A 25217-nucleotide genomic window follows, 5' to 3' on the forward strand; every position below is an offset into this window, starting at 1 on the left:
TGCAAAATCGAACTGACTGACCACATCCACAGGGCTGGTGAATATAAGGCATTTCATCCTTCCTCTGGAAAAACTCCATTTTGCACTCCCCCCCCCCCAGTCAATCCCAGAGTCCTCAAGCCCTTGTCTTTACGCTAGCTAGTTCCCCTCTACTTGCTTTCTCTTCTCCTCCTGCTTGCCCACAGCAGTCATTCGCCTCGTATGTAATGACACGTGTGGCTTTAAAGGATGGCAACACTGAGGCACTTGCAAAAGCCTCCGCTAGAAAAGATTGGCTATGACATGAGCAAACCACGCTAGCCTAGCAATAGGTTGTAGTACTGAACGCTTGCCTGAGCATTTGCAGACATGCATAGACATACACACACGCTCCAACTGACACCGCGTAGAACAGCTGAAGTTGCCAGCACAGGACAGGCCTAAACATTCACATCAGGTAGAAATACCGTCGCTGGGCCGGGGGGGGGGGGGCAGCCGCACCTCGCCGAGGGCAGCAGACAGGGCCGGGGCACCGAGCAGAATGGGAGTGATGAGGGGCAGCGAGAGGAGAAGGTGCTGGGGGGGGGCAGGTGCGTGTGGCACAGCATGCTGCAGGTTTTATCACACAGTGGCCCAAAAACATTTGGCTGCAAAATAATTCTTAACTCAGGAAGCCATAGACAGTCTTTTCCCACATCACGCTTTTTCTGAATACCAATAAGCATACAGAAAAGGAGTGAGGTCCCTGCTGTTGTAAAACTTCATGGTTCTCCAGCCCTTCTACACTTTGCAACAGCTGCTCGCTGTTGCGCCTTTCAGTAGCACGTGTTAGAGCTCCTAAAAGCTTGTCCAGCCCACAGAGAAGCGGTCAAAAAGCTTACCCTAGGCCATGGTCCCCTCTGGAGGACACTTAGCCCCTTGTTTACAGAGCTCCGGTGTTTCGTGCGCTGATAGATCATCTCAATGCATTCATCTATGCTTATTAGGTTAAGCTGAAAACCAATCAAGGAACAAATGTTAAAAGATCTATGCATTTAACCGAGGGGAGGAAGTCTCTCTTGGGACACTCAGTCAAGAAACAGGGAACTAGGTGCAGAGGAAAAGAATTACCGCCTCCGCCAACCCTGCACGCTTGGCACGAGCAGTGACGTTGGAGAGCTGGGAACTCAGCTGTCTGTTCAGAAACCAACATGCTTTATTCATTGTCTACAAGATGGGGAGTTTGTCCCTTTGAACCTTCAGTCACCTGACGCTCTCCACAATTCAAAGTGCGCTTATACCAACTGATGGTATCTGTTTGAGGTCAAGGAAATATCTGGAGAGGAAAAGTCCCCGTTTGTGACTTCTGTTCCAAACCAACACGTGCTTCCGTTCGGAAAGCACAGCTCCGCGTTTCCCCAGACTGGGAGCGGCGACACAGACGCGCAGGGAGCTTGTGAAGAACGTTGTCTCAACACATTGCATTGCAAGAGGGATCAGCATGTGCTCCGCACCTGCCTGGCACGCGGGCCGCCCGGGATCGGCCCAGGAGCCACCCGCAGCAGCACCCATCGTGCCCCTCTGCCCCGGATCCTGCCTCGCGCCACTTCTCACGCCCCACTTCTGCCATCGCACCCCCAGCCCCATGGCACCCTGCAGCCACGTCTCAACTCCCGCTGCTTATTACCATAAGGCAATGAACCGAGACCTTTATCTCCTCCTGCTCTTCTCCCTGCTGCAGCAGTCGGCCCCGTGTTCTTGCCCGCCTGTATTCCCCGTATGGCCCGTGGTGGACACACGTCCCCGGGGGATGCTGAGATGGAGTCGGAAGCGGATCGCTCTAACTGGTTCATCATTTGCTGCGCTCGCTTGCCAAGAAGCCGGTCGGCATCGTCACGGCCTGGGGGAACGGTCCAGCGTTTAACACTCAACAGCACTTATTACAGCTAACTGTGGAGAACCTGGAAGGACACGGAAACGAGCAGGGCGGAAAACCGTAAGTCTGGGAGCAGACAGCGAGCAGCTGAGGGAAGCGCGGGTCCCTTCCAGGACGCAGAAAGGAGCTTCCAAGACTGAGCGTCGCGGGCGGGAGGGCCGGGGCCGGGGCCGAGCGGCGGCTCGTCGCCGGTCTGGCTGCCATGGAGGACGGTCCCCTCGGGCTGCCGCCCGGAGCCCAGGGCAGGAGCCGCTCCCGCCACCCCGCCGTCGGGCCGGGCCGGGCCGGGCCGAGCCGAGCCGAGCGGCAGCCGCCGCCGCCGCCGAGGGCGCGATCCCCGCCAGAGCGGCTGCCCCCCGCCGCCGCCGCAGCCGCCGCTCGGCCCCGGGCACCGCTCCCGCCGCCGCCGCCGCCGCCGGAGGGCGCCAACGGCCGCCGGGGGGGCGCCAACGGCCGCCGCGCCTCGCGCCCGAGCTCGCCGCCGCCGCCGCCGCCGGGGCGCGCGCAGGGGCGGGGGGGAGGCGGGGCGCGTCGCTTCCTGTCGCCGCCGCCGCCCGCTCCCTCCCGTCGCCCCTCCCGGTCAGGCGGCGAAGCAGCGCGGCTCGGCGCAACCCGGCCCAGCCCGCGGCCCCCTCCGGCCCCTCTGTCCCTGCAGTGGCGCCAGGCAGAGGCGACCCCTTCGCCCCGCCCGGGGAGCGGCGCGGCGCGGCGCGGCGGCCATGTTGCGGCGGGCCGGGGCTGCGGGCGGCCGGTTGCGCTGAGGCGCGGGCGCCGCCGCCGCCGCTCTCCCCGCGCTGAGGGCTCCCGGCGGCGGCGGCCGCCCGGGCGGCATGGAGCTGGGCCGGCTGGAGTACCTGCAGGCCCTGGTCACCGAGTTCCAGGCCACCGACAGCCCAGGTGACGCCCCGGCGGCAGCGGGCGGCGGACAGCTCGCTCGGGACCGCCGAGCGCCGCCGCTCCGCCTTCACCTGCCGCTTCTCCCCCCTTGCAGACGCCAAGGAGCAGGTGCTGGCCAACCTGGCCAACTTCGCCTACGACCCCCACAACTACGAGCACCTCCGGCAGCTGCAGGTGCTGGATCTGTTCCTTGACGCGCTGGCCGAGGACAGCGAGAGCCTGGTGGAGTTCGCGATCGGTAAGGACGGCGGCGGGGCCAGGGCTGCCGGCTCGGCCCGGCCCGGCCCGGCCCCTCGGAAGCTCAAGCAACATGTGGCTGCTTGTGCTGCTTGGGGTGCTGCAAGGGACCGGGCTGCAGCCCTAAAGCCTTGTTTAGAGGGGAGCGAACGGCAGCTTCCCCCCCCCCCCACCACCCCACCCCGAAGTTCAGTATAGTTGCAGCACTTAAAAAAAAGATTGTTTTCTGTAAAGCAGGTTTTTTTATGCTAGAAGAAAACACTGGCTGAATGACTTCTTACCCAAATCTCTCCTATACGGAGACGGTCACTGAGAGGGAATTTGTGCCCTGCGTAAGGCACAGATGCAGTGTTTCCACCCTAGTGCTGACAGCCAGTCTGCCAGAACGCTTGTCGGGAGTAATCCGGCGAGCCCTCCGAGGAGTCCCTGACACCGAGTCATCGTGCCCTGCATACAGGGAACGGGGCCGGATCCTCACTGGGAGTGACTCCGTGAGACGTTAAATACGCTCTGTTTTTAAGGTTTGTTGACTGAGCTACACCAGGATATGCCTGCACCTTAAAGTCTCAAGTACTAATATTGTAGGCCTCTCGACTAATATTAGTCTCTCTGTTCTCTGGTTTTGTAAAACATCTGCCATATACTGCTGGATTGTAGCCACGTCTAGGGTCAAGTGATAAAGGTATTTTTCATTCTGTGGAAGACGTTATGTCCAGAGGCACAGTGCCCTCTAATGACATACTGGAGAAGGAGTGTTCTAGTGGAAAATCTCCAGGAAGAATCAAGAAAACTTAGCGCAGGAGCACTTAGCACTTTTCCATCCAGATCTCACAGCCAATCTGGCTGCTTATTTCCGTACTGGAAAACGGGGATCAGCAAAATTGGCATCACTGCGCAATTGCATTTAGGTAAATAATTTCCATTACGACACTGAGTTAGAAAAAAGAGGTTATTTAAGATGATTAAAATCCCATTTTGTAATTCTCAACATCTTTAAGATTTAGCACGTTTACCTCTTATTGCTCAGGAGAAATATTTTTCTGTGTCAGTTTATAAAAAGAAGGAAAGATGAAGTTGGCACAATTGTTTAAACAAAAATAAGGAGAGGAAACGTGAAATGTGTACCAAGTTATGTGCATTACAGAGATTTAATTGTGGTAGTTTCAACTGTAAGAAAGAGTAAAGGTTCCTAGTTGTAGCAGTGGACTTAAATCTTCGAAAAAGGTGAGGGAGTAGAGAAGAGCGTCTTGCGTGCATCAGAACGTTCTCTTCTGCTGTGTTTCAGGTGGTCTTTGTAACCTCTGTCTGGATAAAACTAACAAAGACTACATCTTGGAGGCGAATGGGGTAGAGCCCATAATAAACTGCCTGTCCAGCTCCAATGAGGAGACAGTGATGTCGGCAGTCACAACGCTGATGTACCTGACAACGCCGCAGTCGCGCCAGCAGACCACAGCTCTCCCAGTGGTGGAGTGCATGCTTCGCTTCTCTCTCTCGGCCAGCAGAAGGCTAAGCAATCTGGCAACTGTCTTCCTTGAGGATTACTGCACACCTCTCCAAGTGGAAGAGGCCAGGAATCTAAGCAAACACACAGCAGTGGGGATTCCTCTCCCTAAGGACTGAAACTGCCCAGAGCAGCTTGGCGCTCTTACGAGGGAGGTTTCCCTCTTAACATCCCAGCCTTCCAATTTCTGCTCAGCAGGTCAAGAGTGTGCCGAGAGCAACTTTAAACAGGGAAGATGGTCAGACCAGCGCTGGATTTTAGTATTAATACAAAGGAAGGCACAGTGCTACAATGTGAATCAGTCTAGACATGAAACTTAAAAAAATAAAATAAAAAAATAAAACAGGTCATGGCTGTTGGAGAGCGGGCTGCCAAGTGCAGGCCAGCACCCAGCTTGCGCAAATAACCCTTCCCAGCAATTAGCCTTTTCTGCGCAGGTTATTGGGCAGCTTACATCCCCTTTGGTTCCTCACTATACAGAACAGATCATAACTGTGCTACATAACAGGAAGTGGAAAGTTCTATTTCTTTCATTGTCACTGGTGAAAAAGGTGAAGATTTAAAAAAAAAAAATAAGGCTCATGGCAGTCTGGCTCACAAGAACAGCTGTCTTGTAAAACCTACTCTTAATAAAACATTAGCTTAAATGCTGTGTAAACAGTTTTGTATAAGAACATAAATGTTTTTCTGCAGCGCTTGCAACCCAGCCTTCACCTACACTCATTAATGCACGTGGGCCAGAAACTGAAGCCAGCTTGGTCTCCTTTCATTATCAGCCAATGACGCAAAAAGCAACCCAAAAGCCAGGGTGACTAAATACATAAAATTTAAAACGTTTGGCTGTTGGACGCCGTGCTCCCTAAGCAGACACGCTGTGTCTGCTCAAGTTTCACAGCCTTAGTACTTTTTTTTCCCTCCTTTCTGCCCTCCCCCATATGCCCATTCAGCTCAAGATGTGGGAGTGAGCTTAAAAAACACCAAAACAATGTCTTTGGCAGTTTCTACTCATCTACACCAATCAAACACCAGTAACAACTCTACAGAGATTAACTAGTTTAATACAGAGCAACTTTCTAGAAACCTGGAGAGGAGTCAACCCTGCAGTATGTCTTACAACAAGTGTGGGTCACTTCTCATAGTCTAATTGATAACCAGTAGGGCCCCTGCCCAGGTCAGAGCGCTCTCTGCTTCCTGGGGATGGATTTGCCTGCCACTTGATGACCTGGTTCTTCCCGTGGCAAAGGGAAGAGCACGGCACCCCATTTTTGCATTACTTCCTGCGTTTGCTTTCCAAGATTGCCTTCCAGTCATCGGCCCATGACAGCAACCGCCTGCAGGGTGGCTTCACCTGGATGTGTTTGTTGTGGCAGCAGGTAAACAGGATGTGCTCCCAGCTTGGGTTCAGCTCTGCACCTGAGGAGAGCAAGGGAGGAACGCGGGAGTTAGCTGGCTTTTTCCTCCCCAACTAACATAAAGTGATGCAAAAGCTTTTCAAACCTCTGATGGTGTCCTTGTCATCAAAGAGCAAGTCAGCAGATACGATGGTCTTATCCCGGGTTAGAATAATCCGCTCCACAAACTCGGGACCCAAATGTTTTTCTACCCACTTATACTGTGGAGGCAAGAAGACAGAAAATGCTACCGGACCACTTTCATATCGCACGTTGCAAAAGTCAGATCAGCCATAGCATAGCAATTTTCTCCCCGCAAACCTGAGTCTGTGTCTAGACCTCCCTGCCCTGCAGTCTGGCTATAGCCCAGGACACCGATTTGACCTGTAGTTGTAATGGTCTTCCATCAGCATTGCATCTGCCATGCCTAATCACTGTCCAGTTTGAGAGCTGCAGTTGCTGCTTGCCAAGAGCACATGGATTGGGCTCATCTATTTAGAAGTCATTCAAGTGCTTAACGTCCCCTTCTTTCTTCTTGCACCAGCGGAAGGCAAGAATAATTCCAATACTAGCCTCTTCTTACTCAGTACTGGCATCTATCAGGATAGCTTTCATCTCACTCTCCAGATTTAGACAGAGTAAGGTTTTCCAAATTGAGAATTCTCCAATGTGAAATTCCCTGGGAATTTCCCATTGCCTTTAGGACATGCTGATAGTTAAGCTCACCTTACCTGACCACGTTGCAACAGTTCTTCTACTATCACCTGCTGATGCAGGCAGCTGGAGGAGAAGTGTTATGCTCCAGCTCCAGTACCACAGGGCTCGGATGCCTTGCAATGGGGCTGGCATCACGTGGTTGGGATGGGCTCTGGGATTCCAAGTCCCACACTTTTGCACTGTATTTGAGCAGCTGCCTTTCAGAGAAAACCAGCCTAGCAGTCTTAGCAGGCTACTACTGTCTTCCTAAATGAATGGTTTTGACTGGGGTGGTAGGAAATAGCAAGGCCTTGCAAAAGCAGCATTAAACAAGCAAAATAAAGTCTCTCCCACCTTTTCCAGGATGCAGTGCTCATATTTCCGGAGAGGACTTGTGCAAATAAAGACTTCAATGCTGAAAAGAAATAGCCCTCATTAGCAGTCAGGGGAAAGTGCATGCGATAACAGCAAAAGGCTGCATAATGCAAAGTGTCCTTACTCCTGCATATGGATCATCTCCTGCATAGCTTCAATGGCTCCTGGAATTGGATCCAAGCCTAGAAAGAAGCCAGGTGACTCATATATACTGGCTACTTTAGCCTGCAAGAGACATAAGGAGAATTAACCATGCACATGCTTTTATTGGAGCTCTGTGCCCAACAATTGTCCAGTTACCCAGGGTGTAAGACAGCCTTCAAATGCCAGCATTTTAGAGAGGCAGACAGACAGAGATGACAGATGCTTGCTATCAATAAAGGATTATAATATTTCTCACCTTTAGGATTCTGGGATAAATCCAGCTGAGGCACATAATAATGACAAGTTACTATCTGATGGGATCCTAACCCTAGCTATATATCTACAAGCAGTCCACGAGCAGCATCACAATGCAGCCTCATTTCATAGTTCAACTTGCTGGTGTCTAATACAGATAGAGCTCGTGCCATACTCTTTTCCAGTGGGTCCCTCTCTACTAACTCTCATGAAAATCCTAGGAACAAATAAGGTTGAAGCTTCTGCTCCTCTGTCACATTTGACTGAAACTTGCTTATGGTTTAGGAATTTATCAGGGATGAGTGGATAGACATATGCACTGATATGTTATAACCCTCTTTTTCTTCAGGACAAAAAGCGCAATATGCTAACTATCATCCTCAGCAGAGGGTCCAGGACAGGACATCCATGCATTTGGGGTTAATCCCTTTAAACCAAAAAGGCTCAGTGAGAGCAAAAGAAGAGGATGTAAGAGTTAGGGAAGTTAGGCTGCTTTGCTGCTCTCTATGATTTTCCATCAAACACTACAATAAAAGTTATTAAGGTACCAGATCTCTTGACTTCAGTGTCAAAAGCTGCTCCTCTGCAGCAATGTATCAGCACAAAGTCTACTTGAAAGAGTTTAACTTGTGGCAGGAAATGCAAAGGCAGATCCCTCTGCTTCCCCAAGAACCTTTGTCCTCATGAACTGAACTAGTACCACCGTGAGCCTAAGCAGGGCTGGGTTCAGCTGTGATACTGGTGGGTGAGGCTAGAGCAGGGGCATCCCACCTACCACGCCCATCATTTGACCCAGAGCAAACAGCGGACTTCGCAGTGCGGTTATAGGGACTACAGCTTGATCCCTTTTCTCCCTCTACACCTGCCCTCAATGGTAATCCCACTTTTGATGCATGCATGCGGGGTGCAACATAAATCAGACAAGTCACTGATGACAAACAAGTGGGAAGGGTTATTTCTAAAGCTATAATCATTTTTCAGTGACCAGAAGCAGAAGGGAAACAAGATCACTGGAGAAGCAATATTTTCCTAGGCTAAAGTGGCCAAAAATGGAGCAAGAAGATAAACAAAGCAAATTTAATATTATACAATAGAGGCATCTTTGAACTCTAAAATGAAAGTATTTCCAGGAAATTCCCGTGCTTCTAGACAGGACTGTGCTTCTAGTCCTCTTTTTTTTTATATATATACTGAAAAGACATTCTTGCACCTTTTATTATTAGGAGGTTCACTGGTTTGAATCCAACTCCGGTTAGTTCATTTAAAAAATCGCTAACCAGTGACTGTTCAGTGGCCTGTGTTAAATCACAGCATTTTAATGCAGGTCATAGCAGACAGCTCTTTTTATCACACAGTCCATCACAACAATGCACCCTCAGCAGCAGCAGCCATCCCAGCAGCACGAAGGGCTGACTGCACTTCCAGGACTAAGCTTCAGTCTCAGACAGAAAGATTAAGCTTCCAATATCCCTTCTATCCTAAGACATTTGAATCTTACCTTTCCTGGGGTCATACAGTGAACTTCAGAGATGTCAAGCTAGCATTTTTCCACATGCGTTAAAGACTTACGTTCCCATGCCACGAAACAGTTTGGAAAATTTAGTTCTTGGTAAGCATTCTTCAAAGGCAGGCTGGTGGCCTTCGCTTAGAAATTGTACAAGACTGCTTTTATAATCCAGCTGATGCTCTCCTTGCTCTATACCACCAGTGGAACGTGAACATAAAAAAGATTTCAAATAAGCAGCGGAGAGAAGTGCTCAGCATTTAATGGTCCAGACCATGGAGCCCAGTCACTCAGCTATCAAAAGCCACAGCTACTCATAAATCATCAGACAGAAATTTGGAAGCATTGTCTGATTCCACATGCAGATCGGAAGAGGTTAAGGAGTCTAGGTGAAGACACAACAGTCAGATCTATCAAGATCTCCATTTCCATGCAAAGCCTCACTGATCTCAGCCACAGTTCCCTGGAGCTCTTTCCGAGGAGATTCAATTACAGAATCAGAGCTTATGTCTGAAAGCTCTTTTATCCTAGAGCAAGACAACAGAAACTGGCAACTTTCTACCATGTTACACAAAAGTCTGGCTTTGCTGGAAAAAGAAATTTGATTTGACAGACACAAAACCAGAAGCCATTTCTCCAAAACAATTATATAGAGAAAGGAAGTAAAACAATTCTCTTCCTCATTCTCATGAGGAAGCTCTGCTTGCTCTGCTCTCTCTTACCTCAGTGATACTTTGGAGGAACCAGCTGCTAATTCTCCGTGGCCTAGTCAAGCCATTATCCATTTGCTGAGGTTGCCTCAGGAAGGCAGCTGTATAAACACAAAGGCTACCAGATCAAATCAGCCCTTGGTTCATTTCGCCTAATTTTCCGACTTCAGAGGAAGCTACAAAAAAACCTTACTAGAACATCTGCCCAGGAGAACGTTCCTTAGTACTTCCATCAGTGAGATAACTTAGATGTGAAGCTGGAGAACTTGCATCCTTACCTAAGCTTTCCTGTTTTCAGTACTTAACGATGATTCTAGAAATTCTTGCCATTGCTAGAGATGTTGAGTCCTTTTTCATAACTTGACTGCAGCCCAGGTATTACATTATAAATATGCGTTAGGAAAGGCAAGAATCCCTGTCAACAAAACTGCTAGACACACAGGAGATGAGCTAGGCAAGCACAGTAGAGAAAGTCTTAAATACCAACCTTTCTAAATAAAATGTCTAAGGTTTTACAATGTGAAATTAGTAACAAACAACTGAAGTTATGTTCATAAATAAAAAAAAAAAACAGCAAGCAATTAATAGTTAAAGTTTCAAGAGGTAGCTGCCAAGGACTAACAAAGTATAATTAGTAAGATATAGTAAGCGACACTTGCAGAACCATCGTACCTAGCTATGGGACAGGAGAGAAACGGATGTGAATAGTCACTTCTTAGCAATAAAAAAATTATAGACTCAGGGCAGGATCTTAAAATTAGCAATGAGCTTCTCAGGAAAGTGTATGACAGTCTGGATCAGCATCCGTTCAGTTAGTTCTAACAGACTGCTGATTGGCTCGTGGTAACAGGAAGGAAGTGTGAAGTCTAGATCGCTGCTGTTTTTAATTTTGCCTTAAAACCGACTCTGATATCTATTCAGTCATTATCAAACTTTACGGTGGTTAAAAAAACAGCAACAATCTGCCCAGATGTGGGGCATGCCACAAGTTTTTTATAATATTTTTCCAGTTCACTTCCCTACAGTGCACCTTGCTTCTCAGTGCACGCAGAGGGAATGACATAGATACGGATTTCTATTAGTTGTATAAAACCTATATAAAGTATCTGTATTTCTTGCCCTGCTAGGGAGACATATTAACATTTGCAGAGTGCTCAGAGCTTTAGGTAAGTTATTACTACTTCTGCGTAGCAAGAACAGTTTATGAGCAGGTAATGAACAAGCTAAGCATGGTTCTGTGAACAGTTTCATCCGGTTACGTCTGTGACAGAACCACTCATTCCCACACCCGTCCCTGTAAAGGGTTTGCAGTCCTCCTGGAAGAAGTCACTAATTATTACTCTACGAATTAAGACTGTCAGCATGAAACAACTCTTTGTAACGCGCCTTAAAAAAAAAAAAAAAAAAAAAAGGTCGCCCCCGATTTGCATTACCACCACCAGGAAGAAGAGGTTCCCTCTGCACACCCACACCCACACCCAGGAGGGAGAGCTTTTTCAACAGGGAGCAACCCCTCCGTTTTCCGGCCACGCCGCGCTCCTTTCCCGCTCGGGCTAAACCTCCCCGCGGAAAGCCGACTGTCCCTCTCGCAGCGCCGCGCTCGCCAAGCGCCTCTGCGGGGCGCCCCCGGCCGCCCCCCGCCGCCGCCGCCGCGCTCACCCCCAGGTCCTCCCGCAGGCAGCGGTACTGCTCCCGCACCGAGAAGCCCTTCCGCTCCGCCAGCTCCACGCGAGGCTCCCCGGGGAAGCGGGAGAGGAAGCCCCGCAGCACCGCGCCCTCGAAGTCGGCCAGGACCCCGTCCATGTCCACCAGGACGCGCAGGGGGCCGGCCGCGCTGCCCATGCCGCGGGCCGGGCCGGGCCTAGAGCCGAGCCGAGCCGAGCCGAGCCGCCCGCCGGCTCCCGAGCACCCGCGGGCGGAGGGCGGGCCCCAGCCACCTGAATATGCATTAGAGCGGGGCTCCCAGGCCCGGCCCAGGCAGGGGGCGCGCCCAGGAACCACCCCCTCCCCAACATCCTCAGGGGAAGGCGGGATCAGGGCTTATTCTTCAGGGAGTTTGGGTTTATTCCTTAGGGAGCAAACGCCTCTTTATCTTTCTCAGGCTTCTTTGTAATGACTCTTATTTGTGGTGGCAAGGTGACTTGGAGCACCAATCAAGACAACAGTTGATGGAAAGACAGCTTAGCTCATCCAAAGCCTCAGTAACCGCAAAGGAGCATTAACAAGTTCCACTGGTTGTGGGACTTGCTAAGGAAACACAATTACCTCCCTCCTAGGCCAAGAAACAAGTAGGCATTATTTACGTACACCCAGTAGCCATAGAGCATTAAATATCTTCTGAGGGAAGAACAGCCCCAGAGGTAGGAGAGGAAGGGCACACTAGAGCAAATCCAGTTTTATAGGTTAAGCACCTAGAGATAGGGCTTCTCCAAAACTTACTTGGAAAGCCAGAGTATTTTTAGGTCCTGGGGAAGGGTGAAGACAGCACAATCGCTCTGGCGCACACACAAGTTCTGGACAAATGCAAGTGCTTTGGTTTGACATGCAGCAGATCCCCCTCTATGGAAATGGAAGTTTCTTGTCACAAAAATAAATTAAGACCCTAGCAGAATGGAGACCAAGCCAACTTCCATTTCCTCTGTTTTCTTGAGGGGGAAAAAATTTTTAGGTAAAACACTTAAGTCACATTCTATGCATCTCTGTTCTAGAAGATAAAAACGAAGAGGTAAGTCAGACGCTTTCTTCTTCAAAGGAAGACAGCATGTGATGCTGCCCTCAAGTCAGGTGTAAGAACTCCCACTTTTTGCTACATTCCACCTATAGTAGGCTAAGGCGGTTAGGGTGAGACAGGGACAAATGAGAACAAAGCAAAACCAAAGCCATGAAATAAAACCCACACAGGAAACGCTGCTTCAAAATTTCTATATTATTTACTTTTAAGCAACAGTCCAGCTTTGTGAAGTTACAACACACATTTTAAAGGATGAGATTTTCACCTCATGGTCAAGCACCAGCATGATCATGCACAGCATTGAGTCAGTTGTAAAAAAAAATGCCCTGTAATTTTTATTTATTAATATGATCCACTCCACCTTTACTGAATAAAGTCTGTTGTATACCCAAATCCCTTCCTAGCATTAGGACAGGCGGCTCTGGTCATCAGCCCTCTATTTGGCACATACCCTGCTTCATAGTAGTCCAGTATCAAGATATTTCTTGTTAAAGGCAGCATGGTGTACACTAATCACTTTATACTTTATATGGCACAGCAGGGCTCAAGGCATTTACCACATGCAGTCAATGAAGTCTTTTGGATCACCAATTCTCCCATGTGGGGGAAGGGACTGCTCTTGCTGATTGTTTGCTGGCCTGTTTAACCAGGATTCTAGACCCTTGTAAAGCTAAGGGGTTCTAAAAATCTCAGTACAAAAACCCTCTAAGCACACTTAGAACCAATCTACTCTCCTTTGAAATACATTACTATACCTCATAAAGCTTTCCCTCAAGTCTATCACTAGAAAACACTCATGTCACTTCCAGTAGATCTGGGGGAACACAGGACAGAAGTGGAAAAAACCTTGATCTTAAAAAATGATGGAGTACATAAAGTGCTTCTTTTTAATGAAAGAAATTCGAGATGTACAGTCAGGCTCAAGTTGTGCAGTTCACAAGCATGGGGGAAAAGAAACAGACACGAGTTCAAAACAGTCAGGAAGGGAAAGGTTTAACCGAGGATTAGGCTGGACTTGCCACCGGGTGGATTTCTCCTGGATGGTGCAGGTGCTGGTGCTACTGGGCTAGGAACAGGTGCAGCAGGCAGGGATTTTTCTTCATTCTGACCTGGGGCAGCTTCTACATCAGCCTCAGTGTTTTCTAGAAGAAAAGAAGCTTTTCAGGTGTTTGATGTGTATGATGAAAGCCAGGGGTTTCTCCGGCTTAGACAGTACACCTTTACATTGTTCTCCAGGCTTACAGACACATTCAGTGCTGTTGTAATCTGCTAGTATGACAGACTTCCAGCTGTCTGAAGTATTTTTCAGATGGACTGTCATGCCTTACAGTTGGGTTTCAGGCATTCAAGAGTCACATTCACTCAGCTACTATTAGGGGACACCAGCAAATTATTTTTGACACGCAGCTACCATTAAGTCTTGTACCTGTTATGAGTCAGCATACGACCACCCTAACAACTTTTACTCGAGGCTAAACAAGTGCTGGAAACCAAGTCACAGAAGCATCAGTACTTGTAAAGCAAGAGCTCAAATTCAAACTACCTTCCCAATTTAATATTTGGAGTCTAAAGGGAAGAGTATCTGACACGTTTCTGAGGCTTCAGATGGAATATGGACTAGGAAACATATTAATCCATGCATATTAACATGCATGGGTAGGCTCAAACATTGCATTTTTTGATAAGCACATGACAGTTTCATCTATTTTAAATACTTCTAAAAGACCGCAAGTGAAGACAGGACACAGAAGGAATTATTCACAGGAAGCACTTTAGATACGTTAGTAGTTTGCTGTAGTATCTGCTTCACTGACAAATAGATAATTAATTAGTGAGCACAGTGAGTACATCAGCACCTCACATTTTTTTTTTTTTAAGAGATCATCTCAATCAGTTACGAGCCAAAGGCCTAAATCAGCACTAAATTTCCTCCTGATAATTAGGGATTGGGGGGGGGGGAGGGGGAAGAGTGATCTCTTTACTAGTTGAAGGAAGCTCCCTCCTGCCTACCTTTTATGGATTTTTTTCTCTATCCCTTTTCGTACCTGCTGATGCTGTCTACCTCCAGTCTCCTGTGACCACAAGCTTCAGAAATTTACTACTAGCTCTATGAAGAAGTACTTCATCTATTTTTAACAGATCTCTTAGTTTCATTAAATGATCACTAGTTCTTGATTTGGGGAACAGTTCCACATTCACCTTTACCACAACCTTCATGATTTTGTAAATCATGACCCCCTCAGCTTTCTCTTCAAACTGAAGAGGCCTAGCCATTTTAGTCTCTCCTCCTAAGGCAACTGCTTCACCCCCTTGATCATTTCCATTTCCTTCCTCTGCCTCTTCTTTACCTCCACTACAGCCTTCTGGTCTTTCCATTTCAAGAACTGCATGCACAACTCAAGATGTGGGCTTATCATTATTTACAGAGGCAAAAATTATGCCTTGTATTCAGTTCTTTTCCTGATGACATCCAACATTTTACTGGCTGCACCCAAAGACTGACCCAATGACTTTAGGAGAAGGAGAGTCTTAGCAGTAAGACTCAGGAAAGACCTTTGAGTGAACCGTTACACAAGGCTGAACAAAAAACTGATGTGATTTAGATTATTTTTTTCCTGGAAGAACCGCTTTACATTTATCTACATCAAAGACTATCCTGCCACCTTTTTGCCTGCCTACCTTTAGCAGAGTCCCAGCAGTGAGATTTTGCCACCATCAGCACATTTGGCTACTCAAACGAGTTTAGTATCACTAACAAAATTGGAGATTTCACTGTTCATTACCTTTTCCAGGTCACAGACGAAGGCACTGAATAAAACTGGTCCCAGCACCACTCCCTTGGCCCATTTTTCCAAGCTGAAAAGCAATCACTAATCCCCTACCCTTTGGCCTCCTACTTTTTGTCAGCTTCCTATTCACAGAAGCACTTTTCTTCCAATCTCATAGCAACTCAGTTTCTTTAATAACCTTGGACGTAGTTTATCAGAAACTCTGAAAATCCACACACACATTACGTCCGCTGACTCCCCTGCATCCATATGTTTACAATAATCTCATAGCAGTCCAGCAGCTTATTATAGTCTCCATGCAATCAGAGATAATCTACAATCTAGACTCTTTCTTGGAATCGTTAACCCAAAGGAGCACCAAGCGAGACAGCGTTCATACAGGTCTTAAGGTCTGTAAGCTTGAAGCTTCTGTTACTCATGCATGCCACTGCCTGCGTACTCAGCAAACACAGAACAACTGTGGCCAAGCTCCCTGCTCGCAGGGCTGAATGCTCTATTGTCTTATGTTTCAAGCAGTTTATGAGAACTATGAAGTACTCATGGTGATGATCTGTCCACTGAATGCCAGACATCACCTTCTTGTCTATCGTGTAAATGCAGTCATTGGTAACAGTCCATCAAGTGCTGTCTAGCTCTCCTTAGCTAGTCACATTCATTAAGTAGACAGAACTCACTGAATCACCGAAGAAGCAAGAATTACTATCACAGGAGACTCCTTAAGTAGTTTCTACAGAATTTCAGAAACTCATTTAGCCAGCTGACATACACATTAGCACTTCCCACTTAATCAAGGTATGGCAGCTTGCTAAACTAAAATGATATAGGCAGTAGGAACAGATCAAAAGTTAAAAGTTCTTCCCTTATCAGAAAGAATATAATTTCTGAATCAATTTGCTAGTGAGTATGAAGCAAGCAATTGGCAATCTTGATGCATAGCTTCCAAATAGGAAGAAAGAACATTTCTGCAAGAGAAACAGGTTGTCTTGCCCTAGACAGACATGATTAACACAAGACTTCACCCACCTGACACTTTGGGGGTTTTATAATCATTTCCAAATTCAGAAGAACAAACAATTTTTAGTAAAGGAGACTTATTAAAAGTCTAGTTATGCCGTGAACTTGTAAGTGGATAGCTTTTATTTGAAGGTATATTCAGTCCCTTTTTCAGGGAAAAAATTCAAAATCCAGGTGACAGCTATCAAGTACAAGAATAACATGTGCAACAAGTGGAACGTTCACCAACTCATATCTGCCACTTCCCACAGCAGGAATATCAAGCGGTGGAATGACACAGCTAGCTCAAAAGGACTCTGTGCTCCATTAAGCAAAGATAGAGCTATCAAAAGGAACAATAAATTTACCAGTTCAGCAAGATTTGCAGATATCTGTTACAAACACCATTTCAAGGAATTATTAACTTTCTATTCCTTCCTATGTATCATCAGTGGAAGTACACAAGTCAAACATCTGCCTGCCATTTTCATCTCATTTTGATCATCTTCAGAAATGTGATTTTCAGTCACGGCCACAGCAGTACACAACTCCAGTTAACCTCCCAGCATACATTTACTTGCTACTTGACAAGAACTTCCTCCACTGTCATCTACCAGAAACAAACAAAAGGCCAATGAATACTATACCTGTGGAATTCAGAACTTGTTCCAAGAGTCAGGAACATCATTTTGTACTCAAAGCGTCAGTCAATAGCTACTGCTAAACCAGGCAGCCCAATTTCCATTTCCTCCAATCCCGTCTCTTCTTGCCACACCACACTGCCTGCAGGCTGTCATCTGACCCCACGGTGAGCTGGCTTAAACAAGTACCAAGAGCAGAGCCCTTAGATCAGTTTATTTCTATTGTCAAACCACATCCTCCTACTTGAGGTGCAGGCTCTAAAAGCCCACATTACAGTGCTGATCAAGGTCAGACAGACACAACTTGCTATAAAGAAGCAAGACTTGTTTTGGCCAGATACCACTTAGAGGCAGTTAAAAAGCCTTCTGGAAAAATTCTCACTCTCCCAGCAGAAGTCCTTTCAGGATATGGAACTGCTAATAGCTTCAGTCATCTGCCACAACTCATAGGTGTTGAAAGCAGCACTACAGACAGTTCTCAGTCAACAAACACATTCCTTGCATCGGGAAGTAAGCTATTCTTATGTGAATCTTACAAAGGAGAGTTTTCCAGCCTCAGAGCTAGAAGAAAAACTTCAAGGTAACATGCATGCTGCTAAGGGGAAGTTCCTCTGATTACGAAATTTGCAGTATGCACATGCACTTACTTGCCTAAAATAAGCAATAAAAAAAAAGTGTCAGGAACTTAAAAGCTTGTTAATGCAGATGTTTTCAGATGTAGTAGCTGTTTTTGATTATTTCCCTACTGCAAGACAGCAGCAAAGAGGTAACTTGCTATACTAAAAGCTATGAAGTTGACTGTTGTACTTAATTATAAGCTACTATAATAGCACAGTGATCTTTCAGTCACTGAAGACTTTGCAAGATGGTATCCACCTTGCCTTTTAGTACTTTAAAAAAAAAAAAAGCTTGACACCAACTGCTGCTAGCAAAAAAAAGAAAAGAGAAAAAAAAAATGAACAGGACCATTCTTGTTTTTAACCCGATGACTGACAGAGGCATTCTGCCATTTCATTCCATGTCCACATTCCAACACTTCCACTAAAGTAGGCAGGTCACTTTATTGATTTGAAGGATTCAAGGGACAGCCCCCAAGCCATCTCCCTCTTAATACGTGATCATTTCTATTATCCTAGATCCTCTTCTATTTCAAAAAAAACACAACAGTAAAAGGCTTTTAGATAATACAGAGTAGTTACTCACCACAAGTTTCAACACCACCATCTCCTCCCTAGGAGAGAGAGAGAAACATTTTATCTTAAACTTCATAATGTATTTTCCCCTGCATTGAGAGGGTACTCAATAGTCCACACTATGACCAAGCAAGCAATGGTGACACAGATAGAGCTGGTTGGACACACTGCTCTATTTAGCAGGGCTTTCTGAGCAACAGACCAAATGAAGCAGTTATAGAACAACAGACTCTTAGGGTCAGATATCAGAGTAGCACGGTGGATTCTACACACCCATTTCTGCAGATTAATATTGTAGATTTGGAAGCACTAATTCTCAGAGAATGACTAATTAATTTCATCAACCACTTATTTACCTAGAGTAAAGTAGAAGAACACGCTTTTCTTTTAACATTTTAATCAGAAAGGCACTACTAAGTAATCCCAACATGAGATCACCCATAACATTTGGTTTGCTTCTTATTCCAACATTGTGAAGGATGTGAGCAGTCAAGGGCACTTTATTATATTCAGCATCCTTCATTAGGCAGTACTGACAAGTAACCAAAAGGTTGCAACCACCAAGAAGTAGTGACAATAAAGTTATAGTATAAGTTACTGCAAATATTTCAGTTTCCCTTCCTGTCTACTAAGCGGCTCTTTCCAACATCAAACATTCATCTGTAAGCAAGGGCAAGGACATTTGCTCTATCCAGGGTATTTTAATTCATTTGTGAAATAAGTCAGTCTTCAGCAATATTACTGATAAAGTTTCCTTCACTATAGAAGCAGCTAAACGTTTTTCTCCTAAATTTGCTCAAACACACACTGCTACCTGACACACAGGCCCAAAGCCCTCCAGCAGCACCCAAGGCTGCTCATTGTCACGGAGGTTGTATCAACTTTCATAGGCTTAACATTAGTTAACTATATTACAGAACATTAGTTAACTATATTACAGAACATTAGTTAACTATATTACAGAACATTAGTTAACTATATTACAGAACATTAGTTAACTATATTACAGAACTGCAGCAGTCAGAAATCTCATGTAAATGTATTCCCTTAAATCTCAGACCGGACTATAGTACTTTAGTTCCAGCTTCTGCTGTTTGTAGCTATAACTACTGTGCGATAAAATTAAAGTATTCTGTATTACAAGAATCATGTTTGCAAAGCTGAGAACCACAGGCCACTGAGTATTTAATACAATTAAGTAGATAATAAAATTAGACTAAACAGTTTATTATTATATGGTAGCAACTATAAGTTTAATCTCACTGCTATGCTTGCTAAACTGGTACAAGACATTTCACGCAACATCAAAAAAAAAAATTTTGCAGATCAAAGAGCCCATTACTACCAAAATAGACTAAAATGATGATTGGTGCAAATTTTCAAAACAAAACTTATTATTTATCATCTATGAGGCAAAAAGCACCTGTCACAAGATTTGAGACTAACAATTTACCTTCCCAGTTCTTTTCAGAAAAGCTAAAGCTCGACAGCTTTAAGGCACTAGGATTTCATTTTTATCTCTACAATTTGTTTACACAAACGCAGCCTGCTTTAGGTTCCCTTTGGTTTTATGTTCAGAGGAATTATCACTCTTCATCTTGTTTTTTCCCCATGAAATGTCATCATACATCAGGCATAACCCATGCTAACAGTACAAATCACGCTCCATATTGGCACCAAGTAAATAGCTTACATAATAATACCATCAGATGTATTAATTACTAAGGGCAGTGACAGAACTAAAAGAATCATTCATGCTACTGAGGTAAAGATTTGTTGGGATGTGAAACCAATAGTAGTCTGCAAATTAACACATCCATACGCAGTTAATTGTAGGTAACCACTGTTTGCAAATCCTATTTAAAAAAAAAAGACAAACAAACCCACATACTTATGACTAAAGCTAGATTTCGTGCCATTTCATTATTACCCCATCAGTAAGAATAGTCAAGAACTCTAGAAAGCACTCATTTAAAAAAAAACAACAACAACAACAACATTTCACTAACACGCTATGGGACTATCAGATGGAAAAGGGAACCTTCAGGAACAGCACAGATTTGAGAGTAAGGCACAATAAAGCTTCAAATGCTACAACATGTTTCCAACTGTGCAAACATCAGTGATTAAGCAATTGCACATAGACAAGAAAGTGACACATCCTCAGGCTTATCATAGTTAATGTACTGACCTTTGGATCTACAAAGTCTCCGCAGTTTGCATCAGTTGAGTTTCTTCTTTGTGGTCCAGATGATTCACAGTCTTCTCTGACTTCACCTGGCTTAGCCCCTACAAGCAGAGATGGATTCTAATCAAGTTGCAAGATAAACTTACTGGGAAAGCAGCTCATAAGTAGCCAGGGTCTCATTTCTGTTGCACTAAAGCCTTACCACACCAAGATCCTGTTCTGGGCCTTTAGATAATGTCTCATAAACTACTCTTTTACAATAGCTTCTCATCTAGTTGAGGGTATCACTTAGAGAGAGAGAGAGAGAGAGAGAGAGAAGATAGGGTCCCAAGGCCATACTGGAAGTGCTTGGCAGAAATGGAAGCAGAATCCCAGCTGCAAGTACAGCACACAGCTATACTTCCTCTGATTAAACAGGACCCATCAGCCTTACTCCACATACTACAAGACAAGTTCACCTTACTGTAACTTGATAACCTTGGCACAATTGCAGCCAAAACACAACTCTGCTGGCAATTTTTTTGCCTCATCTGTGTCTAAGATTTGGACTAAAAAAAAAAAAACCCTTCTGGAAGTAATTTGAAACAAGAAAAGAAAACCCTTGCAAGTAGACATCATTTATAGCACTAGACTTCCAAGAAGGAACCAAACTCCAGTTTCCATGCTCAGCCTCCAGCAGCTTCAGGCCAATACCCCAAATGAATTAATGCATGCCAGCAGATACAGAAATGAAATAGTACATCCTTACCTGATGATTTAGCCCAAGAAGGTGGGTTTTCCTCAGGAGGTCCAAAGATGCTGGATGCCATTTTGTTCCTTCGCACAGGTTGTTCTTTTGGCTCATCAAAACCCAATGAAAAGTTGGACCCACCACCAGGAGGGCGCAGTACTCTAGAGAAAGATTCTGCTTTACAACTTTGTATTTCAAGGGTTATATCATTGCCATTAACAAGTAGCATATAAACAACATATAAAACAAGGTTAAAAAGCAAAGAGAACGTTGTTGGCTCTTGTAATGGATAGACTACAGTCATACGGGCTAAATTCTGCCCAAATAGAAACAATGTGAGACTACTATTATGCACTGGCTTTTAACAAATGACACCAGTTACATCATGTCCTCAGTGCATAATTTGAGCTATGAAGGTAAAATGCTTGCCAATATCTGAATCAGACACTACATCACCACTGCTCTTCATGCTCTTTGATGAATACAAAAATAAAATACTTCCATGCTCCACTTGCACCCTTCCTTCACTCAGTGTCAACAAGAATTGCTACTAATCTTCAGATTCTGATTAAAAAAAAAAAAAGTGTGTGGGCATGTTAGAACCCAGCTCCCCACCTATGAACAGCCTTTTTTTTTTTTTTTTTTTAAAAAAAGGAGAACCCTGGGAAAGCTAATGTTAAGCTTCAAATTGGTAGTGCAGTGAAGACTGACGTTTGGCTTATGAGCCAAACTACTGTTTGCGCTACTGACGTCTGGGCTCCAGCCTCTTATCTAGATCTGTTTCGTCTGAAAAACCCTTAGGTCTGCAGCATGTTACTGGACTGAATTTAAAAAGTGCAATTAAACAGCTTTAAGCTGTTTTAGACCTCATAAGGAGAAGCATGTGTACAAAGCTCCAGAAATAAAACATAAATCTAATAGTGATTATCTACTAGATAGCCACAAAAGAAGCTTATCTCCTACTTAACGAATTATATTGTAGTTTACGTTTCAACTTATAGAAATCAACCAAAACAAGTTCTTGAAAGGTAAATTCCTTCAGAACTTGTTTTCTTAAGCATGAAATCTTTTTAAGGCTGATGTGTTAGCTGGTGAAGCCAGAGAATAGCCATGAGAAGAATAATTAATAAGACTGTATGAGTACTGTCACAACTCTCAGAGATATGAGTGCACCAATAGGACCATGCATTCAAGGCATCCAATGCTTTCAAATAAGTCCAAAACAAGCTAGGAAAGGGGTATAGTTCCTCTTCTTTCTAAAAAAATTCAATAGAACGTTACAACTTCACAGTAGAAAATGGTAGGTAGTTCATTTAGATGTCAAACCCACTAGTTCAACACAAAGAACAAGTCCGAGTTTACAATTTTAATACCATCAGTAATGGTATTCTGTTTTTTTGAGGCTTTGTGCCCACTGAACTTGAGGCAAAAAAAAAAAGGGGGGGGGAGAAGAAAGAAAAAAAATCCACTTTTTTAACCTGTCAAACTCAAAAAATACAGCAGTAAGCCAAACCCACAAGGTTGTTTGACATAGATGTTCAATGTTATTTAACTATCAAAATATTTTTCCTTACAAAATTCCTCTCCAGAGCTCCAATTTGTAACGTTCAGAAGCTAGTGGGAGGATCGCAGTAGCCCGCGTAGTATTTTTTTAAGAACCCTAGAACATTTTTGCTGACTTGTTTCTCCTCCTTTCTGAAATAAGGGATGTGGTACAACGGGGTTGAATTATCCCACTATATTTTTCCCCAGAGGAAGGGTCCTTCTATAGAAGGCTTATTTTCTCAGTCATATCTGTTGCACTTGTTCGTTTGAAGAGTAGTGGGCTTGAAAGAGGGCACGCTCCCAAAATTTATATTACCTTTATTTCACCAGAGCAGTGAAATCAGTACTTTGACATCACAACTGTTTCCATATATAGTCTTAATGAAATTAAGAGAAAAGGTAACTGAAGCAAATAAACTTATCACTCACATACTGATAAACACCAATAATCATTCTTGCCAACCCCAGCTAAAGGTTGACAGATTTTATTAGGAGCCTCTCCCTAGCTTGAGGTGTTGTATCATGTTTCCATCAAAGCAACAGTTAACACTTCAGGCAAAGAACTGCTCTTAAAATTACACCTGATACCCAGCGACATACACTGAAAACCCCATCCACAGCTCCATCCAGGAAGCACTCCTCTTGCAAAGGGTTTTTTTTTTTTTTTAAACCCTAAGAAAGCTAAAAGCAGACAAGAAGCACCTGCTTTGTCAGGGCAAAAACCTCCCTGAAAAAAAAGACACGAGGGCTTGAGGCGGAGCACAAGCTCCTCCGAGCCAGCTACTCCTACCGCAGCGTTCACCAGAACCGTGCATGACAGAAGAAACGCTATGCATCGCTTCCAGACGTACTTGTCGAGTTCTCTTTGTTTCTAGATAGGCGACGGCTCCCTTCAGGGTAGCGCCCTCGTGCTCTCGCACCTCCCACCCCGCCCCCCGAGCTGCAGCTCTCGCCAGCCCCCCCCTCCCCATGGCTCCCGCGGAGCCCCCCGAGTCCCGCCGCTTCGAGACGGCAGGGTCTGGGCGCCGGGCAGGGCGCCCCAGGCCCCGAGCATGCTCGCTGCGAGCCCACGGTAATCCACTTAAAGCAGCAGTACACAATGAGCTTAACAAAACCGACACCTCCGACTACAGCGAGAGCCAGCCGCCCTCCAAGTTACAGGAACGTGCGGCTAATTGTCTTTTAGGTCAAGCTCCGACACGACGGCCGAGCGCCTTGCGAGTGGATCCGCCGCCTCTCGTTCAAGTTAACAGGTACAGAGGCCACAGAGAAGAGACAATAGAGCCTGCTCCAGCCCCACCCAGCACGCGAAAGCTCCGGGGACCGCTCCGCCGAGCCAAGGGATAAAGTCTTCATAGCCGGACACGGGGGCAGGGGCCAGACAGAAGGGGAGAGCGGGGCAACGGGGGTGCAGAGGCCCCCCGGGTGCGATCTGGCTGCGTGGCTGCGCAGCGAGGGAGGGAGTCGCCTGTCTCCTTTGTTAGGAAGAGGCAGAGACACACACAAACCCGAGCAACCCGGGGTGGGTCTAGCGAGCTCCCACCCCCGCAGCTCGCCGCCACCACCCCCCCCCCCCGCCGGCAGCTGCGGCAGGACACGGCCTGTCCCCCCGCCCGCCCGCCCCTCCCCCGGCAGCGCAGCTGACTCTCGCCGAGCCCAAAGGCAGCCCGCTGCCCCCGGGTGGGTGCGGCCCTCCTCCGCCTCCTGCCAGCCCGCCCCGCGCTGCCGGGAAACGGCGAGGAAAGAGCCCCAAAACCCGGCCGGCGCCCCAAGCCCGCCGGGGTCCGTGAGGAAGCCGGGCTCCCCCAGCACCGCCCCGCGCCCGGGGGGTCCCTCCGCCACGCCAAGAGCCGCGCCGGGTAACCCTCTCCGCGTCCCCGTTAGACCCTTGGGCCCTGAGGCGAGGGGAAGTGACAGCCCCGCCGCGCGCCACCCTAACGGTCCCAACGGCCGCCGAGCGCATCCCCCCCCCCCCCGCCGCACCTGGAGCTGTTCCTGCCACTGGGGTCCATGCCCGAGAAGGTGGTCGTGGTGGTCATGGCGGCAGGGATGGAGGAGACGGAGGAAGGGGAAAGGGCTGCGTTAAAGGCCGGCGGGGAGTGACGGTCCCGGGACCAAAGCACCCTCCCCCCTCTAGCCCTGCCTCTGCCGCTGCCGGTGACAACTGCAGCCGCCGCCCGCACCGGCCACGCCTTTTATACACATCTTAGGGCCCGCCCCCTTGAGAGCAACTCATTGGACGGTTCAAACCCGACCCCATCTTCCCATTGGTCCGAGGCCCGCCACTCTGTTCTTTAGCCCGCCTCCCTCGCTATTTCGTGTCGCCTTGACCGAACCATGAAGTCTCATTGGTGAAGAAATACGTCTGCTCGGCGGCGATTGGCTGCGCCGGGGCGCTGGCGCCCTTTGTTGATGATTGGCGGGAGGAGCTGTCGCTCATCTAGGACGCGTTGCGATTGGCTTAGACGCACATGAGGCGAGACAAAAGTCCCGGTGGCGTCTCCCTTGCGAGGGGGCTGAGGGTCCCTCTGGAGCGGAGGTGCGACCAGGAGGGGCGGGCGGGCGGGCGGCTGCTTCCCCCCCCCCCCCGCCTCGCCCCTGCCTTCCCGGGCAGCCCCTTCCTCCCCCCGGAGCCACACTGTGCCACTCCTCACCCCAACGCCATCCCCTGCAACCCCCCGGGCCCTGACACCCGTGAGGGCATCACCTCAGGAACCGGGGGGCCACCAGCACCCAGCCAGGGCACCCCTTCCATGAGCCACCACCCCGCGCCCCCAAAGCTACAGCCATGCCAGGAGGT

The 25217-nt window shown here is 47.0% G+C and overlaps 3 protein-coding genes across 4 annotated transcripts; 1 reads left to right on the top strand and 2 right to left on the bottom strand.

Moving 5' to 3' along the window:
* The first annotated feature begins 2602 nt into the window (after positions 1 to 2602).
* ARMC7 (armadillo repeat containing 7) lies at positions 2603 to 5179 on the top strand. The gene is made up of 3 exons (XM_068914041.1): positions 2603 to 2791; positions 2886 to 3029; positions 4314 to 5179. Exons 1-3 carry the CDS (start codon positions 2725 to 2727, stop codon positions 4649 to 4651), a joined length of 549 nt encoding a protein of 182 aa, XP_068770142.1. The 5' UTR covers positions 2603 to 2724; the 3' UTR covers positions 4652 to 5179.
* A 393-nt stretch (positions 5180 to 5572) lies between these two features.
* Positions 5573 to 11618, bottom strand: NT5C (5', 3'-nucleotidase, cytosolic). Of its 2 annotated transcripts, XM_068914042.1 has the most exons (6): positions 11267 to 11586; positions 9620 to 9708; positions 7119 to 7219; positions 6974 to 7034; positions 6030 to 6144; positions 5573 to 5945 (listed from the first exon to the last, which is right to left on the bottom strand). In XM_068914042.1, the coding sequence occupies exons 2-6, from the start codon at positions 9680 to 9682 to the stop codon at positions 5803 to 5805; spliced, it is 483 nt and encodes a 160-aa protein (XP_068770143.1). In that variant the 5' UTR covers positions 9683 to 9708; positions 11267 to 11586; the 3' UTR covers positions 5573 to 5802. The 2 variants fall into 2 exon arrangements, with proteins under 2 accessions (XP_068770143.1, XP_068770144.1); XM_068914043.1 differs by lacking the exon at positions 9620 to 9708 and having other exon boundaries at positions 11267 to 11618.
* Positions 11619 to 12518: 900 nt separating this feature from the next.
* JPT1 (Jupiter microtubule associated homolog 1) lies at positions 12519 to 24646 on the bottom strand. Its single transcript, XM_068914044.1, has 5 exons — positions 24401 to 24646; positions 20891 to 21033; positions 20146 to 20243; positions 17965 to 17992; positions 12519 to 13480 (listed from the first exon to the last, which is right to left on the bottom strand). The coding sequence occupies exons 1-5, from the start codon at positions 24454 to 24456 to the stop codon at positions 13332 to 13334; spliced, it is 474 nt and encodes a 157-aa protein (XP_068770145.1). The 5' UTR covers positions 24457 to 24646; the 3' UTR covers positions 12519 to 13331.
* Positions 24647 to 25217: the final 571 nt, after the last annotated feature.

This window comes from Struthio camelus, chromosome 19, assembly GCF_040807025.1.
Source record: "Struthio camelus isolate bStrCam1 chromosome 19, bStrCam1.hap1, whole genome shotgun sequence".
NCBI classification, from domain to species: domain Eukaryota; kingdom Metazoa; phylum Chordata; class Aves; order Struthioniformes; family Struthionidae; genus Struthio; species Struthio camelus.